Raw genomic sequence first — 22,354 nt, forward strand, 5'->3', positions numbered from 1 at the left:
GCGGGAGCTGATCTCTGCTCACGACAGTGAGCTCATTGTGAGGCTGTGGCACGCTGGGCCTGGGCCAGTGTCCACCACCGATGGCTAATGCCTGTGTTTAGGAGTGGCAATGAAGTGCAAACACTCACCTCAGAAACCAGTCCTGCACGCTTATCTAGCTGTTACTAAAGATTCACGGCGGGACAAAAACCTCCACAAAACCACAGAGATGTAAACAGAAGAACACATCAGCTGAATGTTCAGGGTAATGATGACAAATCCATGAGCACTACAATGCTGTCTGATTAACAGGAAGAAATACATCTTCATCTTTGTGACGTCTGCGAAGAAAAGAGGAGCTATAAAGTCACTCATGATGTTTGCTTAGGTCCACAAAGTATATATTGAGCCATTACCCAAGATATCAACTAACAATTATGGAAGTCCTTTCAGTGAATGAGCATCCACTCGACTGTAAAATGAATATCAAAGACCTAATTTCCTCTTCAGTACCATACAAAACTGTCCAAGGCTGACTTAGTCCTTTCTCCTGAAGCAAATGTCTACAAGAAATGCTGGTTAAAACACGTCTAATACTCAGAAAAATGACACTGTTATTCCTAATGGACACAGAATTTTAATTACTAATCAATAATCAACAATCAACTGTGCAGCCATTACAGATTCTTCATTAAAGGACACACACACACACACACACACACACACTGGGTGGCACTATGCTGTGGGATATAAAGAGTGGTAACATTGAAAGTTTTCCTTCCGGTGTAGTTTGTACATACCTACACAGTCATGAGTAGAGGCCTAATTTAGCGAACATGACTAAAAGCACAAACAGCCACTGACTCTGACTTAATGTAGTTACCTAACATAGGTGACAACCACCAACCTTCTTGTCCACATCCACAGAGACCTCTCCACTCCAATTTAGTTCTGAATAACCGTTTTATGAGCAAGAAGGAACATTTAAAATTCACAGTTTTACACAAGTCCACTGTTTATCAGTGTTGCATTCTTCAGACAGGTACGGCTAAGATTTTTCCATGCCATGTATTTTTAAATAATAATAATCTAAAAATCAGTGCAGTCCTGCAATCTAGTCATATATCCAGCTATGACTTAACACTAGCTTAAGGCTGCGGTGACCAGCATCAGAAAACCTCTAAAGCTGCATGATGACCATGCATGGATTACCACATATTTGATTTTCCAACTAAAATAAAGTAGTGGGTAAGAATCCCCTGTGGCAATTATGGGATTTGCTTCTAAGCACACTTGGATGGAGTTGAAGTGTTGGCAAGAAGCTCAACTATAACAACAATAGAACAGAAATCTGAATTATTGCTGATTTTGAAGAATTCTGGGTGGAAAAAAAGCCATTTCACCACAGAATGGGCTTGTGATTGTTTATTAGTTTCAGAGCAGTTATATTTATGACACAGCACCAAAGGAGCTTTATAGCCTGCTAAAAAAGGCTTTAGTTGTGTTTTCAGTGGCACCAATATGTCTCTCATCTTACTTCACCTTCTAAATATAAGAAAAGCATTTGCTATTGGTCAAACACAGCCTGTACCATCCCTTGACACAGAGGTATCTGTCAATATGGTTATAAAAGGAAGAACAGTCAACCGTTTTAAACCATTCACTTTAGGGCTATAATGGCAAAGGGCGCCGGTGTGGCCAGAACTGGGGCTGGTGCTTCAGCCAAGGACTTACAGATGGAAACTAATGCAATGATGATCCAGAGTGTTTGGTTTCTTATATGGTTCATTTCTGAGAAGGAAAGTAATGAAATCTGATAGGGAGATTAACTGTGTTTGAGTAACACTGACAACAGAATTTTGATTTTTATTCAAGGTATTCGTGCAAACTGAACTGATGGAAATCGTTCAGGCAGTCTGCACTTAATATCTACATCAAGAGCAAAATAAATCTGTGAAGACAGCTAGTGTGGCAGCCAAAGAAAGGTGACTGGAAAGAAGAGGACAGGAAATCCCTGAGTGGGAAAGGGAAAATGAGACATTGAGAAGGTTATATATTTAATATACATAAGAGGAACAAGAGGAAGAAAAAGAAGAGAAATAAATCTACTTTAGCTCATAATATTGTATTATAAAATATTGGTCTAACACTGTCTCCATTCCAGTAGATGATGTGAAAAAAACAACAGACACCAAGTGCAGTCTGTACATGAAGAACTCTCTGAGACTGAGACTCTGAGGCTTAGTTTATATGAGCAAGGCTCATATAAACTAAGCCTGCCGGAAATCATTTCACACTGGTTGACAGCACTGAGACAGAACTTGTGCTGTGGATCCACATCTAAGCATTTCTAAAATGAATGGAGGAACAACAAGCAGCAAAAGTGGATTCAGCTACGCTGGCAATCACAACAACTAGAAATTTGGTGGGCTTCTTTTTAAAGATGTATTACATTACAAATGTCAAAATGTCAAAAACGTTATGCTCAACTGTCAGCTTGAGTCAAACTTCAAAATCTGTGGTAGTTTTAGTCACCTATCCAAATAGATTTGATTCAAAGGGAAAAGAAGATTTTTTTTTAAGTAACAGAAGAACAGCAGTGATAGTTATAGTTCCAGCTGTACTTGTACTATTTAGGATAAAACTATAACTGTAACTAAAAAAGAGTGCTCCTTCAGTTCCACTGTCCACAACCACATCTGTTCCAGTTGTTTCTGTGGGAAAAAAGAGCACTGCTTAATGGAAAAAAAGAACAATAGTTTCAGTGACTGTAAATCTGCACCTCATCCACAGCTCCTTGCAGTATGTTTTTGAATTGCGGTACTGAATTGCTTTTTCAAAAGATTAGCAAAAATGTCTTGTGTGCTTAATGTGCTCTGGTGTGCCCAGGAGGAGGTCTGAGGTTGAAAGAGCACAGCATTAAGCCTCAGTTCAAAAGGCCATCAAAGCTATCACTGTTTGCTATAGACCTGATTGGTGCCAGGTGGGCTAGGGTCTGCTGACAGTGTACACTGCTCCATTATAAACATTCCCAAGCTCATTTTATCACACATTCCTGACAGTATATGTTAGCCTGCACAGTTCACTGAAAACTTCATGGAACATGCTTTACATTCCTTAAACAATTCATTTGATCTTTTATCAATATCAGTAATGGTACTGACATGTGATATGAGAAGCATTTTGTTCATTGTTGATATAATGGACTGCTATAAGAGAAATCAAAGAGCTGTGCTTTGGGAAAAAAAAGAACTTCACTAAGCCAAGATGGATCTAGCTGGACTTGACCTAATGCCCTGATTAAACACCAGGGAGAGACTCAAGAAGGAGGTCTTTCTCCATTTCAAATGAAACAAAGACCCCCTGTTTCACAACCACACCTAGGGACACTTGCAGTGTTGCTGATGAATGTCCATTCTTGGAATCCATTACAACTGCTGACATGACCGGTTTCTTTAACACATGTTTTCATTCAAGCAAGCATCAGCATTTCCTTACTACACATTTCCAGATATGAATAAAATTAGCTCCTTGTACGTCAGCGAGGTCACATCAGCAGAGCAGTGAGTTCAATTATGTAAAGTATCTGGACCTCTAATCAATTACAGATGTGCAGAAAGTTCTAGAGGTCTGCCAACACACCCTGTCTTTGTTAGGTAACACCTCATTTAACCTCCCAACTGAGCACTGACTGGCTTCACAGCAATGTTGCAGTAATTAACAGACCCCTGCAAGGTTTAGACACCCTTCAGCCATAAATATAATTCGCCGATCTGTACAGCTCCAAAAATCCTCTATTAGAAGCAACAACTTGTTTGTCTCAAATGTTCTTTCTGGTTCAGGTGGCAAATGACACTGCAAAGTCTAAACACGGAGTGTGAAATCTGGGATTAATCACTGAAATTTTACGAATCACTATGAGACAACAGGGACTACGGTTGCCAACAGTCAGACGGTTCATACCCTGGTAGTTATTCATTTGTTTGTCTTGGACTAGGATTGTAACTAACAATCATGTTGAATTTTGATTCATCTGCTGATATATATATATATTTTTTTACGATTTATCAATTTAACCGTTTGTCCTATGAGAATTATGTGTGAAAATTTTCAACAGACCAAGATGACATATTCACATTCACTCCAAAATCAAATGATATGCAATTTACAACAATATAAAATGTGGATAAGCTCTAAAAGCTGTGAATGTTAATAAATGACTGATAAATGCTTTAAATAATCAATTTATTTTATCAAAATGGTCGACAATTTTCTGGTAATTCACTAATCAATTTCTTTAAGCATTGTTTCAGCACTATATTGGAACATTTTAGACAATGTTGAAGGACTGCTTTTTGACAAAACTGGAATTTTGTCTGATTTTTTGCATCAAAGAGATGAAGTGTCTTGATTTGTCAGGTATTTAATTTGCTGAATACACAAAAAACATTTCTATTTATCCATAAACTTTATGTTAATTGATGCTCCAGAAAATGTACTATATCACAGCATATATCAATGCACAAACTTAAAATTACATGCAGTATACCCTGACAAAGTATTTTAGAAATGTGATGTTGTATTTAGCTTTCCAGTGACTTTACTGTCAACTGGAGAAGAGAGAAAAAAAAACACACCAGTGGTAATCTATACAGCTGGATATTTACTTACATTAACAAGGTTGCAGAAATGCTCAGGGCCACAGCTGAACAACAGCTGGCCACCACTAATCTCCAACCTACAAACCTCCTTTTCAACCACAACTCTGTTTGTTGATAGGACCACAAATGGGTTGGACAAGCGGTGCAGTAAAAATGACAGGTCAGCCCTGTGCTCTCAGAGACATACAGTAAAATCATGCAGCATTTTGAAATGCTCGAGGGCAGAGGTCACTGCTTCATTCACATTAAAGAAACAAGAAAATGCACAGCTATGCTCAAATGAAAACATCACTAACTGATAGGTTGTCCAGCCCTGCCCCCATGACCATCCGTGATCATCCATGTAGAAACGCAGTGTGTGGAGAATAGAGGGTGTGAAGAAAAGAGGAGGAGGTGACAAGAAACTAGCTGGACAAAATGACGAGCTGGCAGAGTTCCACAATAACAACCGCTACAACGAGGCTACTACTAAAACTATGCTCCTGTGCTTTTACATCATCTACTGTGAAGAGAAAACATCATATAATCAACATCAATATTATCTTCAGACTAAAGTTTAGAAGGTATGAAAATAAGAAAGCTCTGCATTCAAAATCTGAACATATGAGGTGAAAAGGGAGGTATTAAAAACATATCAATTGTCAATTATTGACGATAGTTTTTATTTTAAAAGATGATGCATCAGATGTATCATCAAGCTACTTGTTGACTCTACCAAAACTTCCCTCTGTGTATCAACATGGGAAAAGCAAGGCCTAAAAGGCCTGACGGGACCGTCCAGTTTGTCACCACCCCCACTGGTCGGCCCTTGCAATCACACAAAAGGCCTATTGTGGAGTGCAATGGGGTCACCCTCTCTGTTGTCGCTGGTCTGATCCCAGTCAGTCACTGCTCATAGAGCCTGGAAGCTTGCCAACTACCAGGCAAGAATCTTTGAAGACATCATCCAGCGTGGGCCGCCTTTACTTACAAGGTTTTATGTTCCTAAATGAATTAAAACTGAATAAAAGCGACAACTGGGGCAGACTGGACGCCACAGATGACGGCAGTGTCAGTCTGTTAATGGGTAACTTGTGCTCCAAAAGATGCAACCCAAATACCTAACGGGGAAAAATCTACAAAAACGTCAGAGAAACAAGACTAGTCATATTTGTTGAAACAAGTATGTGAAAATAACAAAATGAATGCTTTGACTGTGTGAAGGTCTGAACTGAGTTTAAAATCACTGAATTATATCTGTACTTTTATGGATTTATACACCAATTTCTTTAGAGTGAATTAATGTTGTTGCAACATCTACAGCTTTTCAGCATACTTTGTTCTTGTTTCTCAGATTACTGGCTAAATAAAAATCTTGATGTGAAAGACAGAAATGTGCCACCAAAATGCTGTGGAGCCATTAGGTTTGTGGTCCTCTCAAAGACCAGATACTAGCATTGGCAAATCACATCTGAGAAGATGGGACACAGAATACAGGTGTACAGAGTAACAGTATGAGCAAACAAGAGGACCAAGCAAACAACTGGCAGAAATGTATTTTGGACATAAAACACCATTACATGTTTGTATACTTTCCAAAAGAAATGTTCAACACAAACAATGACGCAGCAATGAAAGCAGACACTGTAACACAGATAATCCAAGATTAAAACAAACAGCTCTTAATAGTATGTAGCCTAAGTCACAGTGAGATAGAGATGTACTAGTAAGTTGACTGTGACACTCATTGGTTTCAACATTTCCACAACACTGACACACACAGAAAACACATCAAAGTCATAACCACATCACGCCTTATCTGAACATATGCTGAGTAGAAGTGACCTTTTAAAAAAGACACAGCAGGCAGAGCGTAATAATGACTATTTCTTAACACTAACAAATGACTATAATCTAACACAAAACCTTTGAAACTAATACGCTGACAGTCACCGGCACTTTAATGTCAGGTTAAGTGCTAATTCCTTTAAGTGTGGTGGACTGAGGTAGATAAGAACCTACCATATACAGCAGTAACACTCAAGACTTACCTTGGAGCATGCATCTGTACGCAGATTCTGAGATAGCGTAGATGTGAGGGGGCATTTCATGCCTCTTTTTACCCCTGTACATCTCAATGATGTTCTCTGAGTAGATGGGCAGGTTTTTGTAGGGATTTATGACCACACAGAAGAGACCAGAGTATGTCTATAAAAAGACAAGAAAACATGGTTGACTGTTAGTTCATCACACAGTAACGCTATCATCACTGTTATGTCACAGTTAATACTAGTATTTTATTATTTATATGCATTGATCATACTAAATGGACAGTGACTGCACAGAAAAGACTCTGAGATCCCTTTAATGCACTGTCATAGGAACAAACTGATGCATGAGGACTTAAGAGAGAACAATGCTGAGAGAGGACTTTATTGGTTGCAGATGTTGTTACCTGTAGACATTTCAATACAATTTAGTTACCACTATTACAATGGTTGGTGTCGTGAGCACAGTGCATCCAGACCCAAATCATTCACCAGCTTCATAGTTTGTTTTCCTGTTCACTCTGAAGACGTTCTGTTGTGCAAATTAGTGCAGAAATTCACAGATTCTGACCGAAAAAGGTTAATGACAGTAGTGATTGCAGACACACTGCCAAGCATCCTAAAGTACCTAAAGTATTTAAGATTCTTTTCCAAAAGCTTATCCTCCTCATACAGTACATGGCAATTCCTTATCTCCGTTTTTTGTCCACATTGACTGGTGCAAATGTAGCCAGACATCCTTTGACTGACAACAGAAATCAGACTGGAGGCGTAGTGGTTTTAATTCACAACAGTATATCCGTTCCTCAGCTATATAATGCAGACAGACATGTAGTCAGACAGTCGAGGACAGGGTTAATCCCAGACATGTCTGATGCTCCTGGATCACTCCATAAACGTAGGGGGTACACAGTAAACAGTAGACGCTGCCGGATTAAGGCCTTTTGAATCATGTATCAGTGACTGAGATCAAAAGTCCTGATGCATCTGCCAATAAAAACTTTTGTTGGTGGATAAGCTGTCTATCTAGTCATGACTGTGCTTTAAATTAAGATGAAAAGAAGGTGTCCATAGCTTTTTTCTCTCTTCCTTTTTCCCTTTACTGACCAGTCCTGTCTGATACCATACTGCCCACATCCTCTTCTCTCATCCATGTACTCTGTTAGTGCACCGTGTGGTCCCAGCTTTCCTTCCGCTCTTTACTCCTCTTTTTCACCTTCCTGATCTCTGTGCTCGACTGGGCTGCAAAGCCACATTCTTTTAATTATGTTGTCTGTGGCAGCCAGTGGGCTGCTGGGGGCCCAGGGCCTACTAGCCCAGTTGTTGAACTGGAACAATAGTGACATGACCAAAGCATGTTATGGGAGCAGAGTGGATTGTGTGTGACTGAGTGGGAGAAAGACCTCTGAAAACACATCACAAGTGTCACCTGGCTGGACGTTCACACCACACGTTCACACATACACAACACAAAGCTACAATTTTAAACAGTGAAGCCTAAAATCACATTGTGAAGTTACTGCAACACTCAACCAGGACTGGGCAGCAATTCAATATTTTCACTTGATGTTTATTTGAAACCCTAACATGGCTGAAGTTAAATTAATTAAATTACAAAGGAAGATTTTATTTAAGAAAATTACACAAAAAAGTTTGATCTGGTAAAAGTAAAATAATACTGAATACTAGGATATATATCAGAATATAAAAATAATGACTGTTATGATATTAATGTTTCCATATTGTCCCAAATAAAGCTCATGGTACAACTTTACAAATTTAAATTAAATTCTTCTTTTTTTTTTAAATAAAAAGGGTTAGGTTTAAGGTTTACAATGATAACCTTCAGAAATGCATACAAGAGTGACACGGTTTAAGGCTGTCACTGGTAGTCGTGTGATGTTGTAGCCCATGTGTGGAGGGTGGAGGCGAGATCACCAGATGGCCATCAAACCCCCTCCCAATCTCTTCCATGTGCACAGATGCTTTAGGCACAGCTCTGCGCTACAACCTGGTTATATATTGCAGAGATTAGTTACCCTGGACCAGTAGTATTTGCCAACTGAAGTCTACCATTGTTCTAGGTTTCTGATTTTCACTGACATTACTAAGACCAATATTCACACCTTGCTAACTGGCACTGACTGTAAACATCAACTTCAGTTTGAAGGATGTGCTGTAGGGCTTCCATAATAATCCCATCTCCAGGCCCCCTACGGTGGGCACAGCGCCAGGCAGACAGATCAGTGCTCCTGACCCAGCATGGGTCACAGGCAGCGGGGAGAGGGATGACTCAGCTGGCTGTTCTTGATGGTGAACCCCAGAAGGTATTTGGGGGATTAGTGGTGCTCTGAGGGTAAGGGTTTGGACGCCTGAACAATCACGCATAACAAGACAACACCAGCAATATCTAATGCTAGCTAAACTATTTATGAATCTTTGAGTACTTCATGGAGGTTATTTTGAACTGATAAACAGATTTGAGCTAGTCAACACAATCCTGGGCCCACATTGCAGAGAAACTATGGTCAACAGATGAGAACTCTAACACTGTTGAAAGGCTTCCCAGCTCTCCGGAAATGTCCAAATAAATGTCTGTGAACCAAGCCGTGCTTAGCAACAGGGCCTCTCTCAATGGGAAAAGGGGAAAAAATTTCTGGGGTCTCTGCTATTGCGTGAATCAGTGACCTCCATTCTGACATAACTGGGCTAACTGGGCTTTACCACGTCTTTTAAACCCTAAAAGCCATGTAAGTATCTTTGCCGACCTCCCAAGCAAATGAAGAAATGCACTTGCCTTATACAACACATTTTAGTCATTTCCAATTGTGCCCAGAAGGACCATGAAGATTCTCTTAACTCGGTATTTGATCTAAATCTTAAGTTCCTCTTAATATCATTCAATAGCACTTATTAAAAGTGACTTATTAAAATGACAAACCCATCATCACTGTGCTTTTCACTGCTTATGAGAGGGTGCTAACCTCAATTCAAACAGTTCTGACAGCTGAGAGGAGTGGATGCTACACAGGGAAGTGTAATAAGGACACACACACACACACACGCACAAATTACTTTAATAAATGAATACCATTAATCTGTGAGGAATTACTGTGGAAGACATCTTGTGGAGCCCCTGTCAAACAGGATAGCTCTACTCGTGTGTACACAGTGTGATGTTGCACAGAAACTGGGAAGAGTGAGTCACTCAGTTGGGGTTTTACCAAAGTCTGGTAAAAGAGTCACAATCAAGGCAAATCTGGATGAGATGGAGTTGTAATTACCATTAGTGATGATCTCTACTGATGAGGCTGTGCAACATCATGGTCTGCATGTGAACAGGAACGAGTAAAGCAACCAAGTGAAAACAAATTTCTGCTCCGCCAAATCATAACATTATCAGTGTGTAGACAAAAAAAATGATCTTGGACATGCCTGATGGTTTTTTGTTTTTTTTTTGATAAAAGAGATTCAAAAGAGAAAAGATATTGTCCAGGTTTCAGTGGTGAACAAACAGATCTGTGCTACAGTAAGAGGCTGGCTTAATGAAAAGAGAAACAACATGCTGATACTGGAATTCACACAAAGCTCCCAGCCTGGAGCTGCCCCTCATCCTCCTCAGGATGTACACTCTGCACCACCAGTGCAACAAAGGATGAGCATATAGGGGCCCGCACTCAATAATACATCACAGTGACATCATTACTACATCCAGCTCTCCTCTCTCTCTTTTTCTGCCACTGAGTTGAACCATGTTTTATCAACCACCCGACATAATGAGCATTATCACAGTTCCATCCTCTGCCTCGTGTGGATGGGAGCCATAAAGTAGGCTACGTCACAGCTATGCTATGTTGCTCTGACTTAAAGGGTCACACAATTCTCAAAAGCAGAACAACAAAACATAGAGAGTCAGAATACAAAGGCAGGTGATGGCAGCTGGTGAAGAGGCAAGCAACTCGTATCGCTTTAAAATCCTTGTTCATTAGCTTCACATGCAAATTTAAAAACACGGTAATTTAGTAGCCCAAAAATTCACTAAGCATACAAACTGGATGAGAATAAAAGCAAGTCTGTAACCCTGCAGAACAGCAAAAACATTAAAAGGCTGATATGGATGGGCTGTTAATTAAACACAAGTTTTCTGACAGAAAAGCTGAAAAACATTTCAGTTATTTGAGCAGACAGCTGTTGCTTATCAGTGAACACAAAGAACTCTGTTAGGGCGGTTTGGTTACAGTGTGACTCAGCACAGGCCTCCCTCAGCTCAGAGAGGAGCTGAGGGAGCATTATAAGCGCTCTAAAAAATACTGAAAAATACAATGATTTTATTTTTTTTACTTGGGCCACGTTTTGAATTGAATGGATAAAGAATGAACTTGATGACAACACTGCTGTAACTCGTGGCAGAAAAAGGCTGGAGAGGTCACACTGCACCCTATTTTTTCTTACAGCACATGCAGAGTGAGAATCTGGGCCGATCATTAACTTTATTCAACAGATCTACAAAGAGATAAGCTATGATTTCTGTAAAAAAAAATCCTGTAAGAGGATTAATTCTTGTTAGATCGTGGTAGTGAGAAGGTCATCATTGCTGTAATATGGCAGCAAACAACTTCTGCTCTCAGGAGATACAAACAGACCAATCAGTCTATTGGCAAGGAGCCATCAACAGACAGTGACCACATGGCAGAGCTCACACTGCTATACCTTGCTTGGTCCTTACATCCCCCACCGTGGTGACACCACCAGGGTTTTGTTTAATTAAAAAAACAACAAGCTTGAAGAAAACACTTTTAGATTTTACTATATTGGCATTTCCCCCTTAGCTTCAGAACAAATAAAAAACAACATTTCTCAATGTACGTTAGATTTGTGGGTCTATTGTGTTGTTTGCTGGAGAATGTTTATTTGTCTTGTAGATAAATGGTTACATGTCAATGATGTGACACTGTGGTGAAATAAACAAGTCAAATAAATAATTGTGAATAAATATTATACTGTCCTACAATAGAGTGGAACAGCAGAAAAAAATCAAGTTTTTTTCCTTGATTATGCTGGAATTAATCACATCTGAGCATTGTGAAGCTCATTATAATGCATATTAATACATCTAAGTAAATAAACAAAAGTCATTAATCTTCACTGATATTCCACACAAAATGAGACACCACCAACACTAGACTCAATAGACCATGATGTAATGTATCTAGAGATGATTGATTAGTCAAATTTTTAAAAGCAAAAATGCCACAAATTCACTGGTTTCCAGCTTCTTATATGTGAATATTTGTTGGTTTTCATCGTTTTCTACATATTGCAGGTTTGGACTGTTGATCAGGCAAGACAATAAATCTGAACACATCATCCTGAGCTGTGGGAAGTTTTAATCACAGTTTTTAATTTTACAGACTAAAAGATAAGTTGATTATTCAAGAAAGTGATTATTTAATTAATGTACCACTCTAAGAGATGTTAGAAGACTTGGGGAAATGTAGTAAAATAATGACTTTAGTACAAATATAAAGTATGCCATAATGTGAGTCAAGTAAAATTCATAAAATATAAAGCACAAACATCACTACAAAATAGCTCTTGGGATAAACTGAGGATCACAGACTATTTGAATCCAAGCAGAGTAATAATACCTGCAAGTGGATTCGTTCCTTTAATTATTCCTCCGAGGGACATAATGCCATAACGCTGGTGGTTTGGCAGGCCATCTACTGGATGATGACGCAGACGTAATCATGCCTCATCAACACAAAGAGTACATACTGTCTTCATTAACCTTTCCGTGTCATGACTTCACCTATTACGCTTCCAAACGCCCATCTCAGCGGCCAATGCAAAAAAACCACAAAAGTACTTTTAACTGCAGCTCATCTCCCCTAAACCCTCATATAACTGGAACAGCTGACCAATAATGACCAAAAAGGATGTTTTTAAATTATACACATAGAAGATGCAAATGATTTCAGACAGGTGTAACCATTTTTCTGACATCATTATATTATTAATGTACAGTGTCTACGTTCTACTCATTTACGAAGTACGTAACTGAGTGACATGACTGGATAAGCAGACATCCATCCTCCTCAAACTCTGCCCAAAATCTACTTTAGCCAAATTCATTTCCGTCTTTGTGACTGGGTTCCTAGGTGTGAACCCCTCAGCCCCTGCTTCCTCTCTGGGTCTCAGGTGCCCCACAAGCTCTGTGTCTGGGCTATTCCAGGAATGCATGTCGCTAAGTGGGGCATAATCACAGGGGAAATCGACAGCTTATGTAGGACATGATGGCTTGGCCACAGAAGGAAATTTGTTTCTTAGCCTCTTGAGAGACTCAAGTAAGAAACGCTATGGATATATGCAGAGATTTTGGTTATAATGGACAAGATTTGTCATATTAGCATGCTAGATATACTGTACAGAAGACAAGTCCTCTTAAAAAAAAAATCAGTAGCATTCAGAAAAATCAAATTAAAAAACAAAGAAACACAACCACAGCATGATGTGTGGAAGTTATTGCTGCTGACTGTAGAGCTCTAAACTGCGACAAAGGCAGTGTTATTATAAAATTTTAGTGACTGCAATAATGATGCTTTATCTGTGTGTGTGACTAACAATTCAACAGTACTGCTTTCATTAACTGTTAGGCTGACAAAGTGATACATGACTAGAATTAAACTAAACTAAATTCAATTAAACCCAAATTATCATTTTTAGTTATTGCTCTTCTCATGAATTACTCACATAGATGAGGCCAGAATAGTAGCGGTCTTTGAGGTTGTGAAGCACAGACGCCTCATTCAGGCAGGTAAGTTCGGCCATGTCCTCTACTTTACTGAACTTTGGTGGGTTCATCTTCTGGATGTCATCCTTGTTGACCACCGCCTTCTTCCCATTCTCAGCCAGCTCCACCACCACCTCATCTCCACGCTCCTCACGAATGCTGGCAGCCTCAAAGCCGTGGCGTTCTGATGGGATCCATATCAGCCTCTTGGCAGTCCAGTCGGCCTGGGCGGCTGGGTTGTAGACCACAGCGCGATCCACAAAGAGGTACCGCTCCGGGTCCTCCTGCCCACTCCTCTGTGACATTGCTGCTGGAAACCAGAAGCAGAACACACGTGGCCACCTGTAGGGAGGAGGGAAAGTATAATGTTCATCTGACAAACAAAAAAATGCTACATTTAAAATAATTGCAGCTGACTAATGGCCTGTTGTTCAGTCTGTAGGGCACAGATGAGATCAGCCAGTGTGACTGTTGTGTAAAAGTCCTTTAAAAGCACAGGTTTTACTAATAACATTAATGATAGCTTTGTTCTAGCGATTAAGTGATCCAGCAAATCATGACAGCGAACTAACTACAACCAAATTAAATGGAATGTATGTAATTTTAAATCAAAATATATCACTATAGTTCATTAAAACAACTGAGAAACGGTTAATGGATTAAAACAGACAGAATGGGTAGTCTGTTTTCAGCTAAACGAGAACCTAACAAATGAAAGCTGATTTTAAAAAAGTTATATGACCATAAAGCAGTCTTACTCATTGATTTGCAACACAGACCACATGGCCAAATACAGCCAAAGATGTTAAATGTAGAGGACAGCAAAATCTCTGATGGATGATCTAAGTGTTGGGTGGTAGCACCATAACACACATTTTGACTATTTCTATTATTGATTCAACCAAATCAGTTGAATGTTAAAGCTGGTGGTTCAGCACTTTAATGATGATGCAGCTGCTCTAATGGCTCTTAAATGCTGAAGAAAGCATTTAGATCATATCTTAAGTGACTGGAATCTGTTATATGTCAGAACCCTACATTTCTTTCAGAAGAAGCTATGGTCTCAATAGCTAATGCCATTGTTTCTAATGTTTGTCTTGGTGACAATTTTTATTGTTTCACTGAGGAAATATTAAGAGTTAGTGTACTTCAGGGCATGTCTGATTGAATGACAAGTGTCTCAGTTTATTTCAGTCATCCATGGTGGTTGCTGCTTGCCTGTCATAACTCAGCGGGGGCTTGTGATGGCTAACAGTATATAAATACCACTAGTAGAAAAATGTGGGTCAACTGAAATCACTGTACCCTCCCAGTGTTTCTAGTGCATGTATACAGAAAATATAGGTATCAACTGTTGACAAGAAATGACTGTGCATGAAATACAGCAATATTCATTTGACAATTATTATTTACAGTACAACCTTCTGAATCATCACCTCTTATAAACAGTGAGCATGAGAAAAAGAAACTGCCATTTAAGAAAATCAAAACTTTTAGACCAAATGAGAGAATTTTAAATCAAATGAAAATGTAATGTGAATTGTGTGTATTCTGTGCTGTAGTTGGGTTCATTTTCTTTCTTTCCTTTGCGTACTTTGAGCTTTGTTTGGCCCACACAGACTGGCGTGTCAGCATCAAGCTTTTACACCTCCATACCTATGCATAACCAACCCACATGTACAGTAACGTCACCATTTGAGCCTCTTCAGAAACAGTGACCATATTGTGTAATAAAAATAAGGCAGAAATCTTGTTATCCATAAACCAAAGCAATTTACTTAATATAAAAAATAACAATGGAACTGCCTTACAAAATATGATTAAAGCTGACATGATAATCAACAAGTAGACTAACAGCATATTAATCAACAACTACTTTGATCACAGATTAATTATTTCAGTCATTTTTAAAGTAAAAATCCCAAACATTTCCAAATTTCAGCTCCTTGCTGCTTTTCTTTGTCTTATTCAATACTGAACATCTTCAGGTTTAAAATGTTGTTTGGATAAAATAAACAAATTGAAGATGTCACTTTAGCTAATTTTGAAAGCTAATTTTTAAGATTTTACACTCCACACAATCAAGAAAATAATCAGTAAACTGATAGATACTTAAAGTTATTGCAGCCCTTTTCTTTCCATTTCCACTGATCACAAAATCAATCAGTAAAATAAATGATAGGCAAAATTATCATTTGTTGCAGACCTACATGTAATACAAGATGACTGGTGAGTGTCTTATGTTTACACTGGAGGATATAATTACACCACAGTCTTAACTTCCACAAACTAAGCTAAAACAGGGTAACTTTGTTGATGCCCTCAACAGCTGATGCACGGACAGGTCTGAAAGTGAGGCACTACAGAGAGCACCACTCAGCTCGCTTCTTATTAATCTGAGACAACCTCAGCTGATGAATGCTCCGAGATATTTAACCTACAATCCAGTCCCATGCTTAAACCAGGCACATGAATCTGGGTCAGGTCACGGGATGGGGGAATCAGTGTAGCTGCCGTGTTACTGCATCCCTCTCACTCTGAGCTGGAAAACACTTACTTTCATCCCTCATTTAGCCCTTGACCACGAGGGGGTATGTAGCACAACACACCTCCGGCAAGATATTTCAACATTAGCTGTGAAAAGAGCTCGTCGTGGTCTGGTCTGGCCCGGCCAGGCCAAACAGCAGCATCGGCTAGGTTGCTAACGTTAGCTCAAAGTTGGCGTGCTGTGCTTCACATCCCACCCGCTCGAAAAGATGCCTGCAAGGACCCAACAACGAGCAACCAACTGAACACAACTGGGGGGTCCATGCTGGCGCTTTTATTACTTTATGACATTATAGGGTGGACATAAAGTCCAAAATAGCCCCAATTTCTGTGCAGATGGGAGTTTAGGGATGAACCGAGCAGCCTCCTCACGCAAAACCCCATCATGGGTGTGGGTGGCTCAGACACGTCTGGGTGGGGATAAAAGCAAGCGGACAATGACCACACCGTTTCACAGCAGCTCTTTAAGATTAAACTTCTAAAACAAATGCCTGCGACGCAAATATTCATCAAAGAGTATTTCATACTGCCTGAAACAGTACAGTGGCTCTGCAGCGCCGGCTAACATTAGCAAAGCTGACGGTCCTCCATCATTGAAAAGTCACGGCACAATAATCCGCTAGCTAACGTTAACGGTTACTGTTGCTAACCACCTCATCCTCACCGAAATGATCGGCCCTGGCTATTCTGCTGTACTCACCACACACAGTAGACGAAGAAACTCTGTCCAGGTGTTTTAAAGTATCCAACAGATAAATATAATAATGCTTAATTAGTCCCTTCTTTCGCCCGCTCTCTCATCAGTGGTACTCCCCCACCATCCAGCACCCTCTCAACCAAACTCCTGCCGGCCGGGGAGGATGCACCGCACCGCCACACTCGTTTTTTTTTTTGTTTTTTTCTTTCTTTGAGTAACGCCCACACCATCAAGCTAAAATATGATTGGCTGATAAGGGTGATGCCTCACTGTGATTGGTCCAAAATAATTTCCATCCCAAAACTTTGATAGTCGACGACTGCCGCCTAAGACACCGACACCTGCAGCCGGTGGATGCTGCTGCAGCTGCTCATAGTTAAGGGGTTTCAGATTGTCACTGGCTCTACTGTCAGTTTTTATAACATATTTGGATTTATCAGTTTCACATAGACACACGGGATTATACAGTATAAAAAATAACTTGTAATTATATCGGACTTATCAGAAGTCTTTACAAGGAAAAGAAAAAAGCAAACAAATTAGACAAAAGCAAATGCAAATAAGAACAATGACTATAAATAAACAATGGGACCATCAGACAAAGGAGGATAAATTTTAAGTTAAAAGTAGAGTAGAATATGAATTGCATAAATGGAAAGGTAAACTACACACACAAACACGCAAAAAACATTTAGTTATTTTGCATTTTCACATATTTTTATATAAAAAGAAAATAATTTCAATGTGCAGATTGTTCCACAGTCTGGAAACTGTAACTGGAAAAGCTCAGTCATCCTTTGTCGGGAGCTGAGACCCAGGAATCTAACATATATCCTGCTAACACAGTTAAATTAAATAAGTCTTTCATATTTATCTTTTTCTATTTAGACTGGCAACACATCTTACCATGTTTACATAGTGCCCCCTGTTGCATAAAGACACACATTACTACTGCCCACCACATGCCTCCATATAAAACAGACTGATAATTAAGAGCTGCAAAAGAGCAATAGAAAAAAACTGTGACATAAAAAAGTGTCACATGGTTACATGATAACACATATCAGGAAATCATTCCTGCTTGTCGCAATCAAACTGTATAACTCTGAACTGTAAGAATCACAGACTCATGTATACTGTGTATACTTCATTTTTAAACCATCAACCACAAACCTCATGTACATATCTGCAAATATTAAAATATTAAGATGTCTTGTATTGTATATATTGTTCTGTTTGATATTGGAGTTATTGCAATATTTTTACTTGATTTTCTTTATACTATACTTTTATTTTGTTTTCACTTATTTATTCTAGAAATGTTTTTCTCTTACCACACACTATGTGCAATTTTCCTCTTTTTTTCATTTTCAACTGGGAGTTAACAGTAAGAATTTCCCTACGGGGATTAATAAAGTTATTCTGATTCTGATTCATTTGCAATATATCATGTAATATAAGGCAGCAAAACCCAACGACCTGAGAGAGACCATATGTTTCATTTTGGTTTGGACAAGCCCATTTCCACGTCTCCACACATCCAATCCAAGACCATTATTATTATTTCCTCTGGAAACAGCACAGTTTGCTTTTCATTTCTCCTGAAATATGAGTCCTGTTGTTTCTTGTAGTAGTCTAGCCGCAGCATGGTCCTCTACATGCACCATCTGGCACCCAACTCAAGGTTTTCAGAAATGTCAAACAGAGCCAGGGATGTGAAAAGGTTTCATTCTTGTTTTGTTGTGTCATAGAAAAAATAAATAGCATGTATCTTTGAATACTTTGTTAGATCTGCACTAATTCTGTGATAGGGTTTATTTATAAGCATTAAAAGGCAAACAAACAAGTCCTCCATGTTTGATGTAATAAGAAATGTGAGAAATACTTTGGAATTGATATTTTGGGCAGAAAAATATTTCTTCTAATAAATGCCATTGTAGCATCACTACAGATAATCTGATGTGACCACACATTGTTCACCTTTGCCCTGTAGGGACTGCAACTCTCTGCTTCTAAACAGTATTTAAGTATTTTCAGATGGATGAGTAGTTTGAGTTGTGGCTCTTCTCCTGAAATTGTATTAATTCTAACTGGTCACAAGATGGACCCAGAGAGCCGCTGTTCAATGATCCTGAAGTGCGGTGATGAAGGAAGCATTCACATGAGGTAAAAGTACTGATAACACACAGTAAAAATACAGTTGCAAAAAAAAAGAGAGTCCTGCATTACAAATGTAACATGAGTAAAGGTTTGTTAGTATGATCAGAAAAATGTACTTTAAGTATTAAAAATAAAACTCAATGCAGATATTTTCTTGATGAATTGATTGATCGTTTTATAAAATGATTAAGAAAATAGTGAGAAATGTGCATCACAATTACCCAATATCCAAAGTGACATCTTCACAATGCTTGCTTTGTCCAACCAATTTTTCAAACATCAAAATTATTAAAGCACCACTGCTTTAGTAACTAACTGTTTCAGCTGTATTTGTATATACTGTTGGGCAGTTTAATTTATAACAGAGCATCATATTTTATAAGCTCTTCATATGTTTTGCGTACAACAGTCTTAATTGGTAAAGCAGGTAAAGCTGTCAAATAAATGTAGTAAAAAATGCAGATTTCACCTCTGAAATGTAGTATGAGCCTCCAACCTGTTTAAATGGCAGTCATCATACCATTTAACCTTAAATGCCTGTATTTCTCACTTTATTTGACAAATCAAAATTGAATCATGTTCTGTGAGGTGCAGCAAACAGTAGATGGCAGCAGCAGTAAAGGTAAAACTTTGCAGACCTTCAGCTTGACAGAGATTCAGCTGAGGTTATTAGACAGCTGTCATATTCATTTGTGAGTCATGTATTCACAAATACTGTATGACAATAAACTTTTGTGTATGTTACACAGTAAAACTGTGATTCACTCTATTTTAAAACTCACAAGAGTCACACAGATTTCTGTCCAAGGCACAGAGTAATCAAGTAACTGACTGCCTTTTCTTTTTTTTTTCCATTCATCCCAGTATTTCCCTTCCCTATACATTCACTTCCAGTATTGGTAACCTGGTAACCAGTAACCAGTCATGCATGTAGACACAAATTCATCAGTAACAAATAGCAGATTGTTTTGTTTTTTTCCCCAAAATTTCATGTCACATCCTAAGCACTGGCATAGCTTGAGTGACAGATGCAAGGTGTCTGAGTGAGTTATTTCATCTTGACTTGACGAGTGACAGAGTGACACCCTTTGGTGTGGTGCAGAAATCTGCCATTTTGCAAAATGCTGTGACAGCTCCATCTCTCAATTGTTGGCTTCTCCAGTCGCCTCTGTGGCATAATAGACCTGTCATCAGCTTCGTCCTCCACCATCCCCCTCCTGCTTTTGTCTAGACAGCAGTTTATCAAACATCTCCATCTTTTTTTTCTTTTTTTTCTTTTTTTGCAGTCACAGATAAGGAATGTCAAATGTGGCGTTTTCAATACCATCTTGCCAGATTGGATAGAGAAAAATGTTTGACCTCCTTGGGAACTGTATTTTCTGCACAAGTAGAGATTGATTTGCTCTCTTGGCATTTGCTCACAAAAATCTCCATCTCAATAAGTATTTTTTTCCAGCATTGAGTTTTCTAGGATTGAATTTTCTTTAGTGGGTTGAAATTGTTTTTCCAGTTTTCAATACAGATCACCATTTGAGATAGGTGCTAGAAATAAGTGTCATTTCTTTCTCTATGGGTTTTTTTGTTTGTTGTTTTTTATTCTTAATCCTCAAAACAACAAAGATTGTGCTGGAAACAGGTGAAATAGTCTCTTATTCACTTAGGGCTTAATAGACTTAAGTAGGGACATAGGCCATGTTTATGGATTTTGAGAGTTTATATTACTCACTGTGAGATTTGGATCTAGATCACCCTCAGCATCCTCCTTACCTGGCTAAGTAAGAGTTTGTGGAGAAACAGAACCTTCTCGTTGTGCCTTACTGTATGTAAACTTTGTCTCAAAGCAGGTTCCTTTAAAACACACATCTCTAATTTTTTGAGGTTATGCTTTCTGACCATGGCGCCTGGTTACGTGTCATTCCAATTATCTATTGGCATGGACTTACAGTTATATATGATTATATTTTTTTAAGCAAAAATGCGAAACGTTTGTTGGTTCAAGTGTCTTTTTTTTCTTTTTTGGTGACATATGAAAATGACCTTGAGATCTTTGGGTTTTGAGCTTTTGTTCAGATACAACAATTATATGAATACATCATCTTGGAGCGTAGGAAATTATAAAGCACATTTTTCACTACTTTCTGACATTTCATAAACAAAACAATTAGTTACTTAAGGATGTAACTGAAAAATTACCCGATAATTAAAATAATCATTCTGATTATTGATTACTGCCATGATAAACAGCACAATAAACAATAAACAAACATAATTATATGATATCATGTGTATCCTAACATCTGGTGTTATGTTCCCGAGTTGTACATTCAGTCATGTCAGAAGCTCCAAATACGGTAACACATCTGTGTTGCCTTGTGGCAGTAGGTAACAGACTGAGCTGCTGGCCTTGCAATGTGTCTGTCTTACTACAACAGAGAGGGAAGTTTTTCATCATCTGGCAGGGTCATAAAGTCTGGAATAGCCATTCAAAACTTTGATAAAATTTTAATTCAGCCTTTATTAATGCAGGGGAGGGTGAGCATAAACGCTTTTTTCCAGCACCACCATCTCAGGCATTACTAAAGCAGACAAACTGCCAATAAACAATGTGCAGGCTCAGTGAAAACAATCACAGGCAGGCAGAGATTGAGTATGTTCTTGAAGTTACAGAGAGGTATGAATGCTTTGATTTTCAGGAGACATGGTGTATTATTCCATGAGACTGCTGCACAAACAGCAAGGGCAGTCTTTCCTAGATCAGTTCTGGTTCAGGGCTACTGGAGCGTCAAACCTGTCACTGGAGTGGGTTAGACATGGGCCAGAGTTCCAGAGGAGCACGGATGAGATATAAGATGGCAATTTTCCAACAGTGTATCAGTACCAGAGGTTATTACATCTGCCAGACAGGGAGGGCCAACCAGCTATCATACAGAAAGTGGTGTGGTGAATGTTGTAATTATCAGCAGTGATGAACCTGAGGGCAGAGAGGTAAATTAAATCGAGGAGTGGTACATTTGATATCCCCTTTATCCAGAACTGAGAGGAAAACTGGTGCGACAGTTCTTTTCACAAGTCAGAAGACAGCTGGTTCTGTTTCTGTACAACAGGCCAAGCTCAGAGTTTATCAACAGAGATTTCCACATGAACACAAATTTCTTATCAAGCCAGACGGCAAGATATTTTGAATTTCAGAGTAGACGAATATATATATTATTGACATTTTTTCTTGACATCATCTGTAGAGCAGCACAAAGTGTTTTCTATTTTTATTTCATCTTCATTATAACTAATTTTATAACTAATTTAAAATTAATAAAAGCATTTTTCCATGTATTACAACCTGCATTCATTGATTTTTTTTGCCACTTTAGGGCAACAGAACCCATAAACAATGACATCACCTAATAAAGTTAGAGCAGCTATAATCAATATTTTTAACAATGGAAGAAATGACTACTGTATGTGTAATGTGAAAGTGGTTGCTTATCGTGAC

At 38.7% G+C, this 22,354-nt stretch overlaps 1 protein-coding gene across 1 annotated transcript in view; it reads right to left on the reverse strand.

The window, feature by feature from the left end:
- LOC121180139 (myosin-10-like) overlaps positions 1–16,837 on the reverse strand; it is an 84,210-nt gene extending 67,373 nt beyond the window's left edge. The window contains exons 1-3 of the mRNA XM_041035305.1: positions 16,708–16,837; positions 13,421–13,802; positions 6,671–6,827 (exon numbers count right to left, since the gene is read on the reverse strand). Coding sequence (XP_040891239.1) covers positions 6,671–6,827; positions 13,421–13,765 — 502 coding nt within the window. The 5' untranslated portion in view covers positions 13,766–13,802; positions 16,708–16,837. The remainder of the gene's footprint in view (positions 1–6,670; positions 6,828–13,420; positions 13,803–16,707) is intronic.
- Positions 16,838–22,354: the final 5,517 nt, after the last annotated feature.

The sequence above is a fragment of the Toxotes jaculatrix genome, chromosome 4, assembly GCF_017976425.1.
Source record: "Toxotes jaculatrix isolate fToxJac2 chromosome 4, fToxJac2.pri, whole genome shotgun sequence".
NCBI classification, from domain to species: domain Eukaryota; kingdom Metazoa; phylum Chordata; class Actinopteri; family Toxotidae; genus Toxotes; species Toxotes jaculatrix.